At 40.6% G+C, this 16,971-nt stretch overlaps 1 protein-coding gene across 1 annotated transcript in view; it reads left to right on the top strand.

Annotated features, from left to right (window-relative positions):
• The first annotated feature begins 288 nt into the window (after positions 1 to 288).
• LOC309492340 (uncharacterized protein) overlaps positions 289 to 16,971 on the top strand; it is a 46,496-nt gene continuing 29,813 nt past the window's right edge. Inside the window, exons 1-2 of the mRNA XM_082161270.1 lie at positions 289 to 340; positions 12,265 to 12,613. Of these exons, the coding sequence (XP_082017396.1) occupies positions 12,556 to 12,613 (58 nt within the window). The 5' untranslated portion in view covers positions 289 to 340; positions 12,265 to 12,555. The remainder of the gene's footprint in view (positions 341 to 12,264; positions 12,614 to 16,971) is intronic.

Below are 16,971 nucleotides of genomic sequence, written 5' to 3'. Positions count from 1 at the left end.
GGTGCTAATCTACCAACATGCCTTTACTATTTGTCTTAGGACGCTACAGAATATACTGAGCCGGACTTTACAGGCCAAAACACTTTTCAGACTGGATGGAGGTGATCGTCTGCTTATTCTGACTATTTTGTGCTTCACTTGAAAAAGTTCCTTTCACCTTTAACTGGAGTCACTTCAGTTCTATAATAATAAAAATGGAAGGCTACTAGTAATGCTGAGTCTGCGTGGCCCTGATTGGATGCGGGGGTGTCCCGTACGCGCGTGCGTTGGCGGCTGATGACGTCACTGCTCGCTCGCGCCGTTTCTTCCATCATTGTGATTCAGCGTCGAGTCTTCTGAGGTGAGGAGAGCAGTTCACGGTATTTCTCATATTTACACAAACATCACACACACTTTATACAGTTTGATTAAGCGACAGGCTCATTTCTGTATTGTTTTCATCGATCACAGCGATACTTGCGTCTTTTCTGGCGTCTTCCTTCTGAAATAAACATTTAGTGCAGCAGCAGCGAGCATGAGGAGAATATGTTGAGTTCATTCAGACCTGAGCGATGTTGTGTTCGTTTGTGTGATTGTCTCGATGTTTGGAGTGAGAACTGTTACTGAATGTCAAGTTTGAGATCTGTGAGGGGAATCGATCTCAAGTGTTTCTATTGCCGTTTTCATGTTTACCTTTATTTATTATTGTCGACATTCATCCTTGGCAGATTACATTTACTTATTAAAATGGATGTAGACACTTTATATTGCCCCTGTATGAGTAATGAACGTGGGAAATTTCAAATCTATACATGCATGGTAATATAGCCTAGATCATATTAATGAAGTTTGACACAGGAAACGTTACATTTTCTTTATTTTTTTAGAGTACCATATCATACCATACCACTTTATTTATATAGCACAATTTAAACAAACAACAAGGTTACCAAAGTGCTTTACAGAGATAAAAATATAAAACAAAGTTTAAGAACAAACAAAATAAATAAAATAACATCAACGATGACAGCGACAACGAAGACCACAGCAGCTCTCATAGTGAATCAAAAGCCATGGAATAAAAATATGTTTTTAAACGAGATTTAAAGGTGTGGAGGGTGGGCGCAACTTTAATGTGCGGTGGTTTTATGATCATTGTCAGTTTCTGTACGTACAAATATGTAACTTGTTAATGATGGAATTAGGCTACTTTATTGCAATTAATAGTTATTATAAAGTCGAATTATATTTAGATTCATTCACATATTATGTGTTGTAGGTATTTGCCTGAAGAGGTTCATAAAGAGAGGTTATATAATTTTTTATTATTATTATTGATTTATGTTATATTGTAAGATATCTTTCAATAGAGCAGTTTTACAGGCTTGTATCACGTATCCAGACTCAAATAATGTGTTAGGGTTAGAAACACTCAGAATACACTCAAACACTCAGAATAAAGTGAGATGATCTGCTGATGATCCTGAATGGCTTGTTGAATGAGTGTTGATTAGGGCTGCTCGATATTGGGAAAAAATGACATTGCGATATTTTATTTTTCTGCGATATATATTGCGATATGAAATCTAATCTATTTTTTTCTTACAAACAAAAATGGGGTAAGCACACTTACATTCTCATTTTAAATGATTTAAACATCAGAGTATTATTTAGAGTAAATTATTTGTTTGTAACTTTAGGATATTTGAATTTTTAACATTAGTTAATGTATTTAATAACTGACATGAACTTACCATGGGCAATACTTTTGTTACTGCATTTATTAATCTTTGTTTATCTTAGTTTATAAAAATACAGCAGTTCATTGTTTGGTAATGTTACTTCACAGTGCATTAACTATGTTAACAAATACTGTACAACTTTTGATTTCAATAATGTAGGCTATAGCCTAAATGTTGAAATTAGCAATGTTGTAGAAGTTCAGTTTACTAATAGTAGCCTAAATGTTAACGAATGTAGTTAAATAGGTTAATAAATAGAACATTATTGTAAAGTGTTACAGTTTTTTTTTTTTAATACACCAATTCAGACGTCTCGTGAGTTCAGTGTTGGACAGGTCAGTTGTTTAAACCATTCATTAAATTTAATCGGTTCAAAGGAATCATTAGTTCGCGAATCGGACGTGTAGGGCACGCGTTGTGTAGGGCTGGACCCGAATATTCGATTATTCGTTTGGTGCGTTGGTATTCGATGTGAAAATTTGACATTCGAATATTCGTTTTTTTTTTTTTGCCGGCCGGCGACACACTGGCTGCGTGGCGTGTCCGTTTTTATTTCGGCTCCCATGTTAATATGGCGCTCGAAATGTTCCATTCGGCGACGAGACTGACAAGCACGACAGATAACACACGTGTATACGTGCGTGTACGTCTCCATTTGTTTTATATGGAGACGTACACGCAAATATCACGTCACGTAGACACGTCAATAACGTGTAGCTGTTGATCTTTACAGACGTGACGGCGGCGTCACGTTAGAATTTAACGTGTGGATAACGTCTGCACGTCTGCCCGTCTTAACGTCTGCCCGTCTGCACGTCTTAACATCTGCCCGTCTGCACGTCTTAACGTCTGTACGTCTGCACGTCTTAACGTCTGCACGTCTGCCCGTCTGCACGTCTGCCCGCCTTATTTTCCTTATTTTCTCATAGGCTACATTTAGGCTACTGTTATAGACATTATAGATTATCTTATTTTGGCAGTTTACTTAGGACTAAATTGGATTTATTTATTTATATGATGATGAATGTCTGTTAAGTATGCATTTTGTATCCCAATGATAGATAAAAGTATATTGTCATGTATACGATGAGAGACAAATAAAATGGGCTAGTAAAATTCAGAAAAAGTGGGTCATATATTTGTTTGTTTAAGATTTGTTAAAGCCCTGCAGCAGCCGGTCTGCATGCCTCAAGTTCATTCATAGATGCTGCATTTAGTATTAATTAACCATCTGAAACCACTTTAAAACGTATTGGATTTTAAACTAAAATGAATTATCATACTTCTGATTGCTGGTTACTGCTATACTTATTCTGAACAGGTCATTAATCATTCAATTTAAAATAGTTTAACATAAATATACTATTTAATAGAGCTACACTACAGTTTTTATAAAGCCTAGCACTCTATTAAATCTAGCCTAGTCATACTGCAAATTTTTTTGCTACTATGTTAAGAGCATACAAATATATCACCCAACTCAGGCAAAACAATTGACAGCCCTGATAAATAAAGTAAAAGGCTTAAACGGATGCATCTTGTTTTCACCTGCAGGAAAAACAAACACTTAAAACAAAAATGGCAGTAAATGACCACTAAAGTCAGTAGGTGGCAGCAGAGGGACACTCATCTGCTCATTAGCCATGTCCACTCCTTGATATACTTGTAGGAAGTTTCAGTAAGTCTTGGGTCATTTATTCCTGTACATTAAGGGCTCAATGCATTAACAATTTCTGAAAGGAGCAATGTTCGATATAGTATACATTTGCTTTTGTAAAATATTTTCAGTGCTTTAAATGTCTTACAGATTTGTATGGGTTCTGCATGCATCTTTGGAAGTTATTCCACAAGATAAATATTAAGTAAAATGTATGACTGAATAATTTTTTTTAAATGGATTTTTATGTCAAAACGAAGAGTTTGTAATGTCATTTGTAGCATTTTTTAATAACAGAATAATAGACTTAAATAGTCAGAGTATGACTGCTTTATTCTATGGTATTGTCTGCATGCTGGTCCTTTTCCTGTCTAGCACATGAAATACCCATACCTTTATTCTGCTCTTAAGCACACAATAATCATAAATGCTACACTAAATCTTTAAATCCTGGGAAATAAAGTTTGTTACATAAATAAGAATTACAGTAAAAAGCATTCACTTAACAATTTTGCAGTTAATGAAGTACATGTTATACAATATGCTCAGTATTTTGTGTTCAGTATTTTCAGATTTAAACTATATGGCTACGATTTATATTTATATTCTTTATATCACAATGACATACATATGTACACATCAGGGTTTCCGTTGAAATGTCCGACAAAATTAAATCTCTCCGGTCAAATTGTCCGATTAAAATTGCCTAATAATCCCGCCCCCCAACACAATCTGAATTTGAGAATAAGCCTAAAATGTATAAAGCAAAAATACACCGACCTTTGGCTATGTTATAAAGGAACAGGCTCTACCGTTTTAAAGTTATTAAACATTATTACATGGCTTGGTTGAATTCCAATGTGGAATGCGGTCTGTTATTTCTTGATATCAGACCGCTGAAGCACTTGCGGCACCAGGATTTTGATTAGGTGGGCCTCCAGAAAACTGGATGGCCCAGTTAAAATAAGCCAAAAAATAAATAAGAACGGTTTCCCCTTCATCTCCGTTTCAGCGCTTTTCTGGGAACTGAGGACAGCGACTCAGTAGCCAACCTGAATTTAATGCGTAATTAGCATAGGTAAAAAAAATAAAAAAAATAAAAATAAAAAACACTTAAACAGGATTTTTTTTTTTGCTTTTTTAATACAATTACAATTTCATTTCATTTATTGTTTAATAAAATTATAGGCCTATTATTTTTAGTTTATTAACAGCAACAACAGCTGTAAAGATGAAGTTGACGATCGCCATCTCCGTAGTGAACGCGCCTAGAAATGCACATGATTACATAATCAGAGAGTAGCCTATTTCTTTTAGTTTTAAATTGTTAAAAAGACATTTCAAGCTTTCTTAAGATATATTTCATGTCTGTGAGGCCTATGCTGAGTTTTGTTAGATGAGATGCGCTCCAGTTCACGAGCAATGCAAGTGACCGCGCGGGCGCCTGCATGATTAGGCCTATATCGTCTGCTATATTTCCAGGCAATCGGTTGATAAACATTTTTTTTATTAAAATTAAGATACAATTTATACAAAACGAAATTCACTTCAGAAAAGTCTTTCTACAAAACAAAACTTAATTAAGTGGTCAAAATCATGTCTGACCCGCTCGATGTCTCTCGATATTGCGCATCCTATCTTACTTGTGCTGTTCACTTTTCATAATCAACATAAATACAAAAATAACATTATAATATTTTAACAAATATTAAACTAAATGAGCTTAATGGCTACAACACTTATAGTATACGTAGACTCTCTATTTGTACAAATTGCTGCACATTCATTTTATTCTGAATTTTGCACACATAAGTTGAAAGGCATTTGTTTGTGCATGCATAGCAAAACATATCTGCAACATTGATCAAGTTTCGCTGATAATTATGCGTGCATTTATTAATTATTATCTTAATGAATAATGAAACAAGGACGAAGCATATAAACTGCGTTGTTTGTTTAGAATGGAATGGATCGCAAATAGATCCGAATGAAGAAACGAACCATAGTAGAAAATGTTTTTTTTTTCGTCTATTTGAAAGTTAGGCTAATAAACATGTTGCATTCGGCCTGATTATGTATTTTTTTAAGTTGCATAGCCTGCCTCCAGTTTTCCTCAACTTTACTAATTAAGTATCTTTGACCGGAATTAAGTATCATCAAAATGATACACTACACTAAACGTCAAAATGTCCGGAAAACGAAACCTCTGCCGGTCACTTGTTTTCTAGCGGAAACTCTGGTACACACACACACACACACACACACACACACACACACACACACACACACACACACACACACACACACACACACACACACACACACACACACACACACACACACACACACACTGTATATATGTGTGTGTGTTACATTCTCTATAAAGTACATTTACTGTATTACTGTATGTAAAATGCGAGTGGAGTACGTATACAGTATTACAGTACTGAAAATAATGTCTGATTACACACCTGTTCTGTCTTGAATGATTGAAGACACTGTTGTTCTCCCAACATTCGGCTTTACCTTTTGACCCTCAGTCATTGTAAGGTCATGATTGATAACATTGTCTGCAATAGTGTCCTTATTTCATTAGAAACATGTCCACAATCTTGACCTCTTCCACTGTTTTGCCTCTGTACCCTTCTTCCACCACACATCATTACTCCTCTTCTTCCAGACTGTTGACCCTGTTTGTTTCTGTGTTGTTCTTCCATTATCTAAATGTGTGACACAGAGTTGTGCTCTGTCAATATATGCTTGTCAAATGAAGCTTCAGGAGATGCAGCTCTGAGCTATTTCAGAGACCTGGTTGATTTAATGCTTTACATTCCCCTTCATTAGTGAAATGCAAAATGTATAGCCAAGACACTGTCATTAAAATGTTAAAATGTAGCATGTCATGGGAACCAACAACAGCACATACATTAGGCTATACCCATATTTCTATTTATAACGCAGCCACTTTAAATTCACATAATGTTTCACATCTGAGTAACAGAAATATAATGAAATATATATATATATATATATATATATATATATATATATAATGAAAATGAATTACCAACATGCCAAGAATATCAAAAAATACCAAGTAAAACACAAATTTGTAAATATTTGTTTGAATGTTTCTGTAATGAGCAGTTTTTAGAAAACCAGAATGCCTATAAATAAACAATAATAATGACTGGCATTTCACACAAAAGTCAATGAAAATACAGTTCCAAACATCGCCACAGCAGAACAATTGTCTAAAAGGAGTAGTTGTGTGGGTGTTAAATATATATTTGTATTTTTGAAAGAATAGGTTGAACATCAACCAGTAATCTCAATAGAACAGGGCCTTGGCGCCATCTACCGGCAATTTTATATTGATATTTAGTAGTTTAATATTTATTTAGCCTCCGTTCATTTCGGCATTTACAACTCGGTTTAAATGAGCTTGCTAGAAGTTCATAGAACGATTTTTTATAACATAGAATTTAAGAATATATTTAAGTAATGCATCCACTCTACTATAGAGCTTTTTTATTATTATTATTGTAGCCTATATCCTATTTCATATTCCCACATGCTCGTGCATAATTGATATTGCAAAATAGGCCTACATTCAAAGCTTTTTACTGTTGAGATTCGTTTTTTTATGTATCCAAACCTAAATAGTATTTTCTTAATAGTCTTCGAGGATGTTAAAAGCTAGGCCTATGTTAAATAGCTATTAATGTGATTTTCTCTTCTGAAAATTACTTCATCTAATTTAATAATAGCTTTAATAGCTAAATGATCAAGTCTTCTAGCCCACACTGTTCGAACAGTGTCTCAAATAAGACAAGTCTATTCAATTCAATTCAAATTTAGCTGTAGCCAAGCGCTTTTCACAATATTGTTTCAAAACAGCTTTACAGAAAATGCATTTCAGAAATGTACATAGAAAAATACAATTAGTAAGTTAGTCATTTATTAATCCATCATACAAGTAGCTGCATAAAAGTACGTGCGCTATTTTTAAATTAGCCAAGGCACGTTTTGCGTTCAGACGGGCAGACGTTCAGACGGGCAGACGTTCAGACGGGCAGACGGGTAGACGTTCTCCACACGCACGTTAACACGTCTTTAAGCTTGGTTAGGAAAGAAATGACACAAAGCGAGCGCCATAGTTAACAGGTTGGAGTTTGCACACTGCCTGCGTGAGACACGCGTCTCAGGCGGCTCGAGCCACGCGGAAAACGTGTGCATGCTAGAAATAGAAGAGCCCAGAACAGCAGAGATTTTATGGACCGAAGTGCATGCCTGAGCTTGTGTTTTGGGTTAAGCTGAGTTGCTTTGACATTGTGGAAAATAGAATAATAGAAACAAAATGTATTAGCCTTTTTACCCGTTATTATCAATCTAAATTAATCTTGTTTTTAATTTAACTTAATTTCGTTTTTTCTTTATTTAAATTTCGTTTTTATTTATTTAAATTTCGTTTTTTCTTTATTTAAATTTCGTTTTTCTTTATTTAAATTTCGTTTTTTTCTTTATTTAAATTTCGTTTTTATTTATTTAAATTTCGTTTTTATTTATTTAAAATCTACCCTTTACTGTGTCAGTAATTTGTTAGTCAAAAAAATATTAGACTACCTTAAAAGTATTGCTTAATTTAACAGACCTGTTTGTGTTTTATATCACTAGTGCAGTGTCCGTTCTCGGAGCATAAGCCCTGTCCGCGTGAGGTGCGCCGCTTCCCGCCCGCGCTGTTCTGTAGTTTACTAAAAGTTTATTAATTCTGAATGTGTTGCGTCTCGCGTGTCCATCTATATTGCACCAAATGCGACACTGCATTCCCTTGTGAAGTCGATTGAATGAATGGTTCTCGAAATAATCAAAATGCAAACGGACATACCGACACATAGAGATTCCTGCATTTATTAGAGAGAAGAATATGTTCAGACCCCTCTCTCCGAAGCTTCGAATATTCGATGTTCATTACTACCGAAGCTTCGAAGCTCAAAAAATGGTATTCGGTCCAGCACTTGTGTAATTATCTCAGCAGTTTAGGATATCGCACAAGATTTGTCAACACAGAAAACATTTCATCACTGGATAGTTTTTTTTTTTTTTTTTCACCATCGTGTCAATTGATTTTGATTAATATGTGCGAGGGAGAGAGCAAGACAGCGCTCTTGTTGTTTGAAGACGGTGAATGTGAGTGCGCGCGTGCGGCCGGGGCTTTCTCGCTCTCTCTCTCTCTGCTCGTTCTTATATGCGCCCTGTTAAACTGACAGGACTTAAAAACACATGTAAATGATAAACTTTCACTCTATGATTGTTAAGCTGTGCAATTAATCCGCAAATCAAGGGCCGGTGAGCAGCTGGCCTGTACGGTTAATGAATCACGGATCAACTACGACAGCCTACATCGCACATCCTGCGATGTGGATTCGTACATCGCGATATCGATGCTTAAACGACACATCGTGCAGCCTTACTGTTGATAGTCTGAGGCTCATCAATATTAACAGATCTGCTGAAAACACTCTTTATTTCATGACAATAGTTCCTGTTTTCACCTCATTTATACATTTACATTTAGTCATTTTAGCAGACGCTTTTGGCAAAAAAAACAACGCAAGAAGTGCTCAAAATACGAAGTTCAGGCATTGTTCAGAGTAGCACATGCCCGATAAGCGAGGGTTTAAGGGAAAAGGATTTTTTTTCTACATTTTTTTACATTTTTTTATGTTAAGCGCTCACGAAAGAGATGGGTTTTCAGCTGTCTTTTGAAAGTATTCCGGATGGGGGTGGGGAGAGCATTCCACCAGCATGGAACTGTGAATGAGAATGATCTGGAAAGTGATTTTGTGGCTTTCTGTGATGGAACCACGAGACATTGCTCGTTGAGCGATCGTAGGCTTCTGGCAGGGATGTAGATTCGTAGGAGTGAGTGAAAGTAGGAGGGAGCTGAGCCTGTGATAGATCTGTAAGCAAGCGTCAATGCCTTGAACTTGATGCGAGCAGCGAGTGGTAGCCAGTGCAGAGAGATAAACAGAGGAGTGACGTGGGCCCTTTTGGGCTCGTTGAAGACAAGACGGGCTGCAGCGTTCTGAATAATTTGTAGAGGTTTAGTTGCACATGATGGAAGTCCAGCCAGAAGAGCATTGCAGTAGTCAAGCCTAGAGATGACCAGGGCCTGGACGAGAAGTTGTGTTGCATGCTCAGTTAGGAAAGGCCTGATCTTCCTGATGTTGTGCAGTGCAAACCTGCATGATCGGGCTGTCTTTGAAATGTGATCTGTGAAGGTCAGCTGGTCATCAAATGTTACTCCAAGATAGGCATGTGCCGGTATCAAATTTTCATGCTGCGATTAATTGATTGAGCTTTTATCACGGTATGCGGTATTATCACGATATTTTAATTGCTCAAAAGAAACGGATGGATTGGAAAAGAAAAGAAAAAAAAACAACTTTCATCACAATAGGTGTAATTGTGATTGTCAAAACATTTGGTAACTAAACAGAATTTTACACAATTTTCACGATTTCAACTCAATTCTTGGGATTTGATTTCAATTTTGATTCAATATTGACTCTTTGGATAAATATTAGGTAGGCTACAGTAGATAGCCTACATGTAAATTTTTCTCAAGAAAAAATATATCTCACATAATGCTGTAAACATATAGAGAGCCCTGTCAGCTGGTATTATTAAAGGTTAAAAATTAACAAATTAAATTACATATAATTTGGTTTTCATTATAATAACAATTATGACACAAGTAAAAATATAATACAAATGTAATATAGTGCACATATTTAGCAAAATACTCCTCTCTATAGCTATTTTTTCTAGTCAACTAACGTGTTGGTCATTAAATGGCTTTCCTGAGATAAATGTAACGTTCTGTGACATAATTGTTCACCTGCAGTTTTATTGACATTTCCGAGGCTGAAAAACACTGATTGATCGAGGCATAAATAACTTTCGGTAAGTTGTACTGTATCTTTAAATAAGAGGTAACAGATGATCGGTTTACTTGAACTGAGGCGCTACAGCGATCGGTCACGTCACATTTACAAGCACCAAAACGGTATGTATTGTCTGAATTTCGTAATAAAATGGACAGAACATGAGAGCTGAGAATTGTTTTCATATCAAAAGTAACCTGCTCTGTCTAGTCTGTCGGTGTCAGTGTCCTCTTTGCTCCGTGATTTTTCTCTGCGTGAGAAAATGGATGTGTGGTTGCGAGAGCGTGTGAAAAGTGTCGATTGCGTGAGTCTCAAGCTGAATGCGTAGAGTTGACAGCCCTGCTTTTAGGGGGATAAATCGACGGCAGCGTTCCTCCTTCCGCCATGCTTCTTCTCCATGTGAGGATTCATTACATTAGACTAGAGTGCGCACTGCGCCGGATGCACACAGTGCTTCTACATGTGGGGATTGTTTACATCAGAGTGCGCACGTGTTTCGCGCAGCATATACGCAGTGTTTGTTTAAGCGGTTGATGGAAAATAAGGTAATGCGCGTTCTATAAATATAAATTCTGATCTATTAATTTTCACGGTATTTTGAAGTGCCCGCGATAACAATATCGTGCATATTCATTACCGCGATTTATCGCATTACCGAATACCGGCACATGTCTACTCCAAGATTTCAGACTGATCTTGATGGGGTGATTGATGCTGAATCTAACTGGATAGTGAAGTCGTGCTGTAGAGACGGATTGGCAGGGAGGACGAGAAGCTCAGTTTTGCCAGGTTGAGCTGCAGGTGATGTTCCTTCATCCATGCCGAGATGTCCACCAGACAGCTTGAGATCCGTGCAGCTACTGTGGGAATATCTGGGTGAAATGAGAGGAAGAGCTGTGTGTCATTAGCATAGCAGTGGTAGGAGAAACCATGTGCCTGTATGATGTGTCCCAGTGATGTGGTGTAGATGGAGAAGAGGAGGGGTCCAAGAACTGAACCCTGAGGAACCCCTGTGGTCAGTTGATGTGCTCTGGATACCTCGCCTCTCCATGCGACCCTGAAGGATCTACCTGTGAGATGGGACTCAAACCAATGGAGGGAAGTTCCTGTGATACTCAGGGATGAGAGGGTGGACATTAAGATCTGATGATTCAAAGTGTCGAAGGCAGCAGACAGATCCAGGAGAATGAGAACTGAGGATTTGGAAGCAGCTTTTGCAATCCGTAGGGCTTCTGTGACCGACAGTAATGCAGTCTCAGTTGAATACCCTTTCTTGAAGCCGGATTAGTTGATATCCGGCTGGTTGTTCAGTGACAAGAAGGATGTTACTTGGTTGAAAACAGCTCTTTCAAGTGTTTTTTATTATGTCATTTATTATGCTGATGTCTTCAGATCTCCTGTAAATTGTCACTTAAAGCTCATTTCATTGGTGTCAGCAGACCGAGGTTATTTGTTGCCTACTATATGTAGCTTTAAGAAATTCAAGTATGGTAGTCTCAGCAAAAGCATATAACAGAGGGATTTTTTTTTTCTGTAAGAAGGTACTGTCTCCTATTCTCTCTATTATGAACACAGTATAAGGGTCCTCCAGGCTACAAATGTACATGTGGTAGGATAGCCAGAAACTGACCATATATGACCTTGCTATTCAATGTATCTTATTCATATGTAACACTATCTTATTGGTTAACGCTCTGTAACTCCTCTCATATTCTTGAGACAAAGATGTTAATAAACTTGAGAGATACCTTTTCTCCCTCAGCGCTGAGTTTGGCATTGTTCATTCAATCTAACAGTAGTCTATGTTTATTTCTGTTTATGCTTTCAACTGTTTTTCTTACCATTATTTATATTTGGAATAATTTACATTATTATATTCTGATGTCCATGAGCATAAAAACAAACTCAGTAACTTATATATTTTTGATTTTGGCAGATCAACTCTTCACACTACAATTCATCATCAGTGAAGCTCCTCCCACTGCAATCACATCATCAGTAAAGCTCCTCCCACTGTAATTCATCATCTGTGAAGCTCCTCCCACTACAATCACATCATCAGTGAAGCTCCTCCCACAGTAATCACATCATCAGTGAAGCTCCGCCCAAAGTAATTCTCCAATAAATGATGTAAATTCCCATTAGCTACAAGTGAAGACAAGCTTCAGAGCATCAGGAAGAACTGAAATCTGCAAAGACTGAGTTCATTAAAGAGGACAGTGAGAACATGAGTGATCCAGAACCCTGCAGAATGAAACACACTGAAGATCCTGAAGAACAAAGAGGTTGGGGTTTATTCTTCATTCATTCATGATGCTGAAGAACATTCATTTTAGAAACATTCAAGCACTTCCATCACATTTAGATTTAAATGGTACAGAATGTTCTGGGTTTTCTTCAACAAATGGTCAGTAAAGGGAGGTTTGAGAAATTTGTATACTGATTGTCAACATCAGATCAAGCTAAATACTATTGTAGCGATCGGAGGAAATGATAGACTCACTTTATAGCTCAAAGACTCTTTTATTAACGTGAGCACCTGTGTGGCCGATGCTCTTGCCTCACAACAGAACAGCAAACACAAATCTTCCACAACTTCCTCTTTTACAACCCCGCCCCTGCATAACTGTGCAGGCTCGTTCATCAGAAGAACAGCCCACGCCTTAAAGTCCCACAAAACCAGAACACATAACACATGAAAAAAAATACATGCATCTAGATTGCACCTGATATTGAACATAAACAGTCTTTAGACTTGCTACACTGCTCCCCCTTCACAAAATTCCTCGATCTCGAGGGAACAAACAAAGTCCCTGAACCGTCTTGGCGGCCTTCTGACACGCTGAGGCCGCAGTTGCCCTTCCTGTGTAACTGAAACTGGGCTATATGAATGCGAGGTTTGCCGCTCCAGAACTGGTGTGGCTGTATGTGGGTCTGCCCGAGGACTGGAAGTGCTCGACTGGGGTCCTGGTCCACCCTCCAGGGTAGGCACAACTGTAGAGGAGGCCGGTGTTTGGGCTGTAGTGGCACTTCCTCTATAAGGTGCCAATCTGTCTCGGTGCACAGCCACCTTCCTACCCCTCGGAGGCAACTGAACTCGGTAAACCACTTCTCCGATTCTCTCCTGAACACTGCATGGCCCAACCCACTTGGAGTCCAGTTTAGGGCACCTGCCCTTCTTTCTCTGAGGGCTGTACACCCACACCAGCTCCCCTACTGTGAAATGCCGCCCTTTTGCTTTCAGGTCATAATTTCGCTTTTGCCGGGTCCACAAAAGGTGCATCAGGTGGCCTCCCAAAAGCAATTTCCCCAGGTGTTCTGATCTCCCGCTCCAACATCAAAAGGGCGGGTGTAAGAGGTTGAGTCCTGCACAGTGGATCGGCACGCCATTAGGATAAATGGCAAGTGAGTATCCCAATCTCGCTGATGCTTGGCAGACACAATGGCCAGTTGTTCCGCCAGTGTCCTGTTAAACCTCTCAACGAGGCCATCACTTTGGGTATGCAAAGGGGTGGTTCTTGTTTTGTGAATCCCTAATTTTTCAAACATCAGCGAGAAGACACATGACTCAAAATTCCGGCCTTGATCACTGTGTATGGATTCAGCAACCCCGAACCGACTGAACATGACATCCACTAACGCGTTTACCGCTGTCTCTGCTTTTTGGTCAGGTAGTGCGTAAGCTTCTGGCCATTTAGTGAAATAATCCATAGCCGTCAGCACAAACCTGTTACCCCTCTCCGAACATGGAAAAGGACCCATTACATCCACCCCCACTCTCTCCATTGGGCCTCCTACGGGGAACTGTTGCAAGGGAGCGAGGGACTGGCCAGACGGGCACTTGCGGGCAGTGCAGCCATCACACCGCCGACAAAAATCCTCCACATCTCTCCTCACAAGCCCCCAGTAAAAACTCTTTCTGACACGTTTGAGTGTTTTTGAAACCCCAAAGTGTCCAGACCCCACCGTCCCGTGAGCAGCCCTTATAACCCCCTCCCGCAGCGACATGGGTACCACCACCTGCCACCTTCCCTCCCCAGTGGCAGGGTCTTTCCACTCCCTCTCTAACACCCCGTCTTGGAGACGCAGGTCTTTGAATTTTGTCCATCATCAGACACGCCGGCATATCGCCATTCTTACAAACCACAGAAGCCCCACTGGCATCCGGGTCATCCAGCTCTTTCCCTGGTTTATCTTTTATCACAGTAGCGACACCCGTCAGCAAAGCATGGCCAACGAGAAAGAGTGTCTGCATTTGTATGGCCTGACCCTGGTCGGTGGACTACTCTCATATTGTATGCCTGGAGTTCCTCAATCCAGCGTGCCAGCTAGCCCTCAGGCTCTTTGAATGACATTAGCCCGCACAGGTAATACTTAAAGTGTCGGACTGTAAACAGCATCACAACAAATTCCTGTCTGGTGACACAGTATCTGCGCTCAGCCTTATTGAACACTTTACTGTAGTAGGTCACAACTCGCTCTTCCCTAACCCCTGCCTGAGAGAGAACAGCCCCCATACCCACACTGCTGGCATCCGTGTCAAGAATGAAGGGCAGTGCGAGGTCAGGGGGGACCAGTACGGGGGCTGTGACCAGAGCATGTTTCAGGGCGGCAAAATAGTTTTGACTCCTCAGTCCAAGTGAAGGACTTGTCCTTATAGCAGTCGGAAAAGTGGGTCCGCGATGCTGGAAAAACCCTGCACAAACCTTTAAGGCCAACCTTAAAAAACTTTTGAGCTACTGTGAGGTTGTAGGAGTGGGCCAGTTGCTTACCGCCTGTACCTTCTCTTCCATCGGGCCAATCCCTTGGCTCCCCAGCTTGTGCCCCAAAAACGTCACCTCCCTCCTAAACAAATGACATTTCTCTGGGTGCAGTTTCAAGCCAGACTCTCTAATGTGAACCAGCACACGCCTGAGTGCCTTCAACAAGGTCTGAAATTAACTGCCATGGACTAGGATGTCATCCAGGTACACCAGACACCCGATAACACCCTGTCCATTAACCTGGAAAAAGTGTCTGGTGCATTGTAGAGGCCAAAGCAGAGCACCCTGAACTGCCATAGCCCCCTGCTCGTATAAAAAACAGTTTTCGGTCTGGCATCAGGAGAAAGTGGTACCTGCCAGTAACCAGTGCGCAGGTCCAGTGAAGTGAACCATGACGACCCGGTTACGAGGTCCAGTGACTACACAAGGGATGGGGTATGAGTCCTTCCTGGTGACCTCATTAAGGCGCCTATAGTCAACGCAAAACCTCCACTGCCTCCCCTTCTTAGGCACCAAGACCACTGGTGCGGCCCACGCGCTCTCGGACGGCTCAATAATCCCCGCTCGCTGCATGTCTAACAAGGCCTTATCAGCAGCGTCCTGACGGGCAAAAGGGAGCCTCCGGGGCCGCAGCCTAATGGGCATGGCGTCATCAGTCTCAATTTCGTTCTGCACCAAGGATATTCGCCCCAAATCTCCTTCCCCAAATGCAAAACAATGTTGGAAATCAACCAACAAATCCCAAAACTGCCCCCACTGACTCTCATCCAAGCCCTCACAATTCTTCAGCCACAACTCCTTCAAAGCAACCAACCCCTCCCCCTCCTCGAGAGCCAGAAATGGAGTGCCGGTTGCCTGCTCATACCTGCTGGGGAGGTTCGAGGCTGGCTCTAAAGGGGACTGTGTGGCCACCCCGGGGAAGAGGTCAGCTGGGGTGTTGAGTAAGGGGGTGGAATAAACATCTACCTGTGGTGGATTGGCGGCAGCGCTGGGGTGGGTTTCGCGAGTGCAGTGTGTGGTGCTCCAAACTAGGGTCCTCAGGTGCAGCTGCTGCATCCAGCAGACCTGTAAAAGACATATCAACATTCATTTCAGTGGACATGACAACCTCAGGACCCCCTTCAAAACGAAGCACCACACACTGCACTTGCGAACCCACCCCAGCGCTGGTCTCAGGTCTAACTGGCAACCTGCACTTCTAAGGAAGTCCAGACCAAGAATACAAGGGTCCTGAACTGCAGCCACCCACACTGAATTACGTAATGTTTTTCCCCCTACAGTCAGCCCCACCACACCTTTACCCTTCATTGGCGCCAGTTCACCTGTCACTGTGCGTAGACGGACAGTGGTGGGTTCCAGACTGGCATTGGCAGGAACTACCTCTGGTCTTATAACTGTCACAATTGATCCCGTATCCACCAATGCTAAACGTGGAACCCCCTCCACCAAAATTGGCACATGACAAAAATCACTAACACATGTCCGTCCCACCCGTCCGGGGGTCTTTACGGCCACTGTAGCCGATGTTCATTCATGTTGGAAAGCAGCGCAGCTCCGTGGGTGCCGCCATGTTTGTTTACATCCGAAGGCAGTGCGGTTCCGTGGGCACCGCCATGTCTGTTTACATCGGCAACCAGCGCGGTTCTGTGGGCGCCGCCATGTCTGTTTAATAATAATAATAATAATTCATTACATTTATATTGCGCTTTTCTAGGTACTCAAAGCGCTTTAAGGGGGCGCTTTTCTAGGTACTCAAAGGGGGAATCTCCTCAACCACCACCAATGTGCAGCATCCACCTGGATGATGCGATGGCAGCCATACTGCGCCAGAACACCCACCACACACCAGCTTACTGGTGGAGAGGAGACAGTGATGAAGC

The sequence above is a fragment of the Leuciscus leuciscus genome, assembly GCF_965113295.1.
Source record: "Leuciscus leuciscus genome assembly, chromosome: 1".
NCBI classification, from domain to species: Eukaryota; Metazoa; Chordata; class Actinopteri; order Cypriniformes; family Leuciscidae; genus Leuciscus; species Leuciscus leuciscus.
The sequence above is the reverse complement of the archived record's forward strand: the minus strand, read 5'-3'. Positions and strand labels throughout refer to the sequence as shown.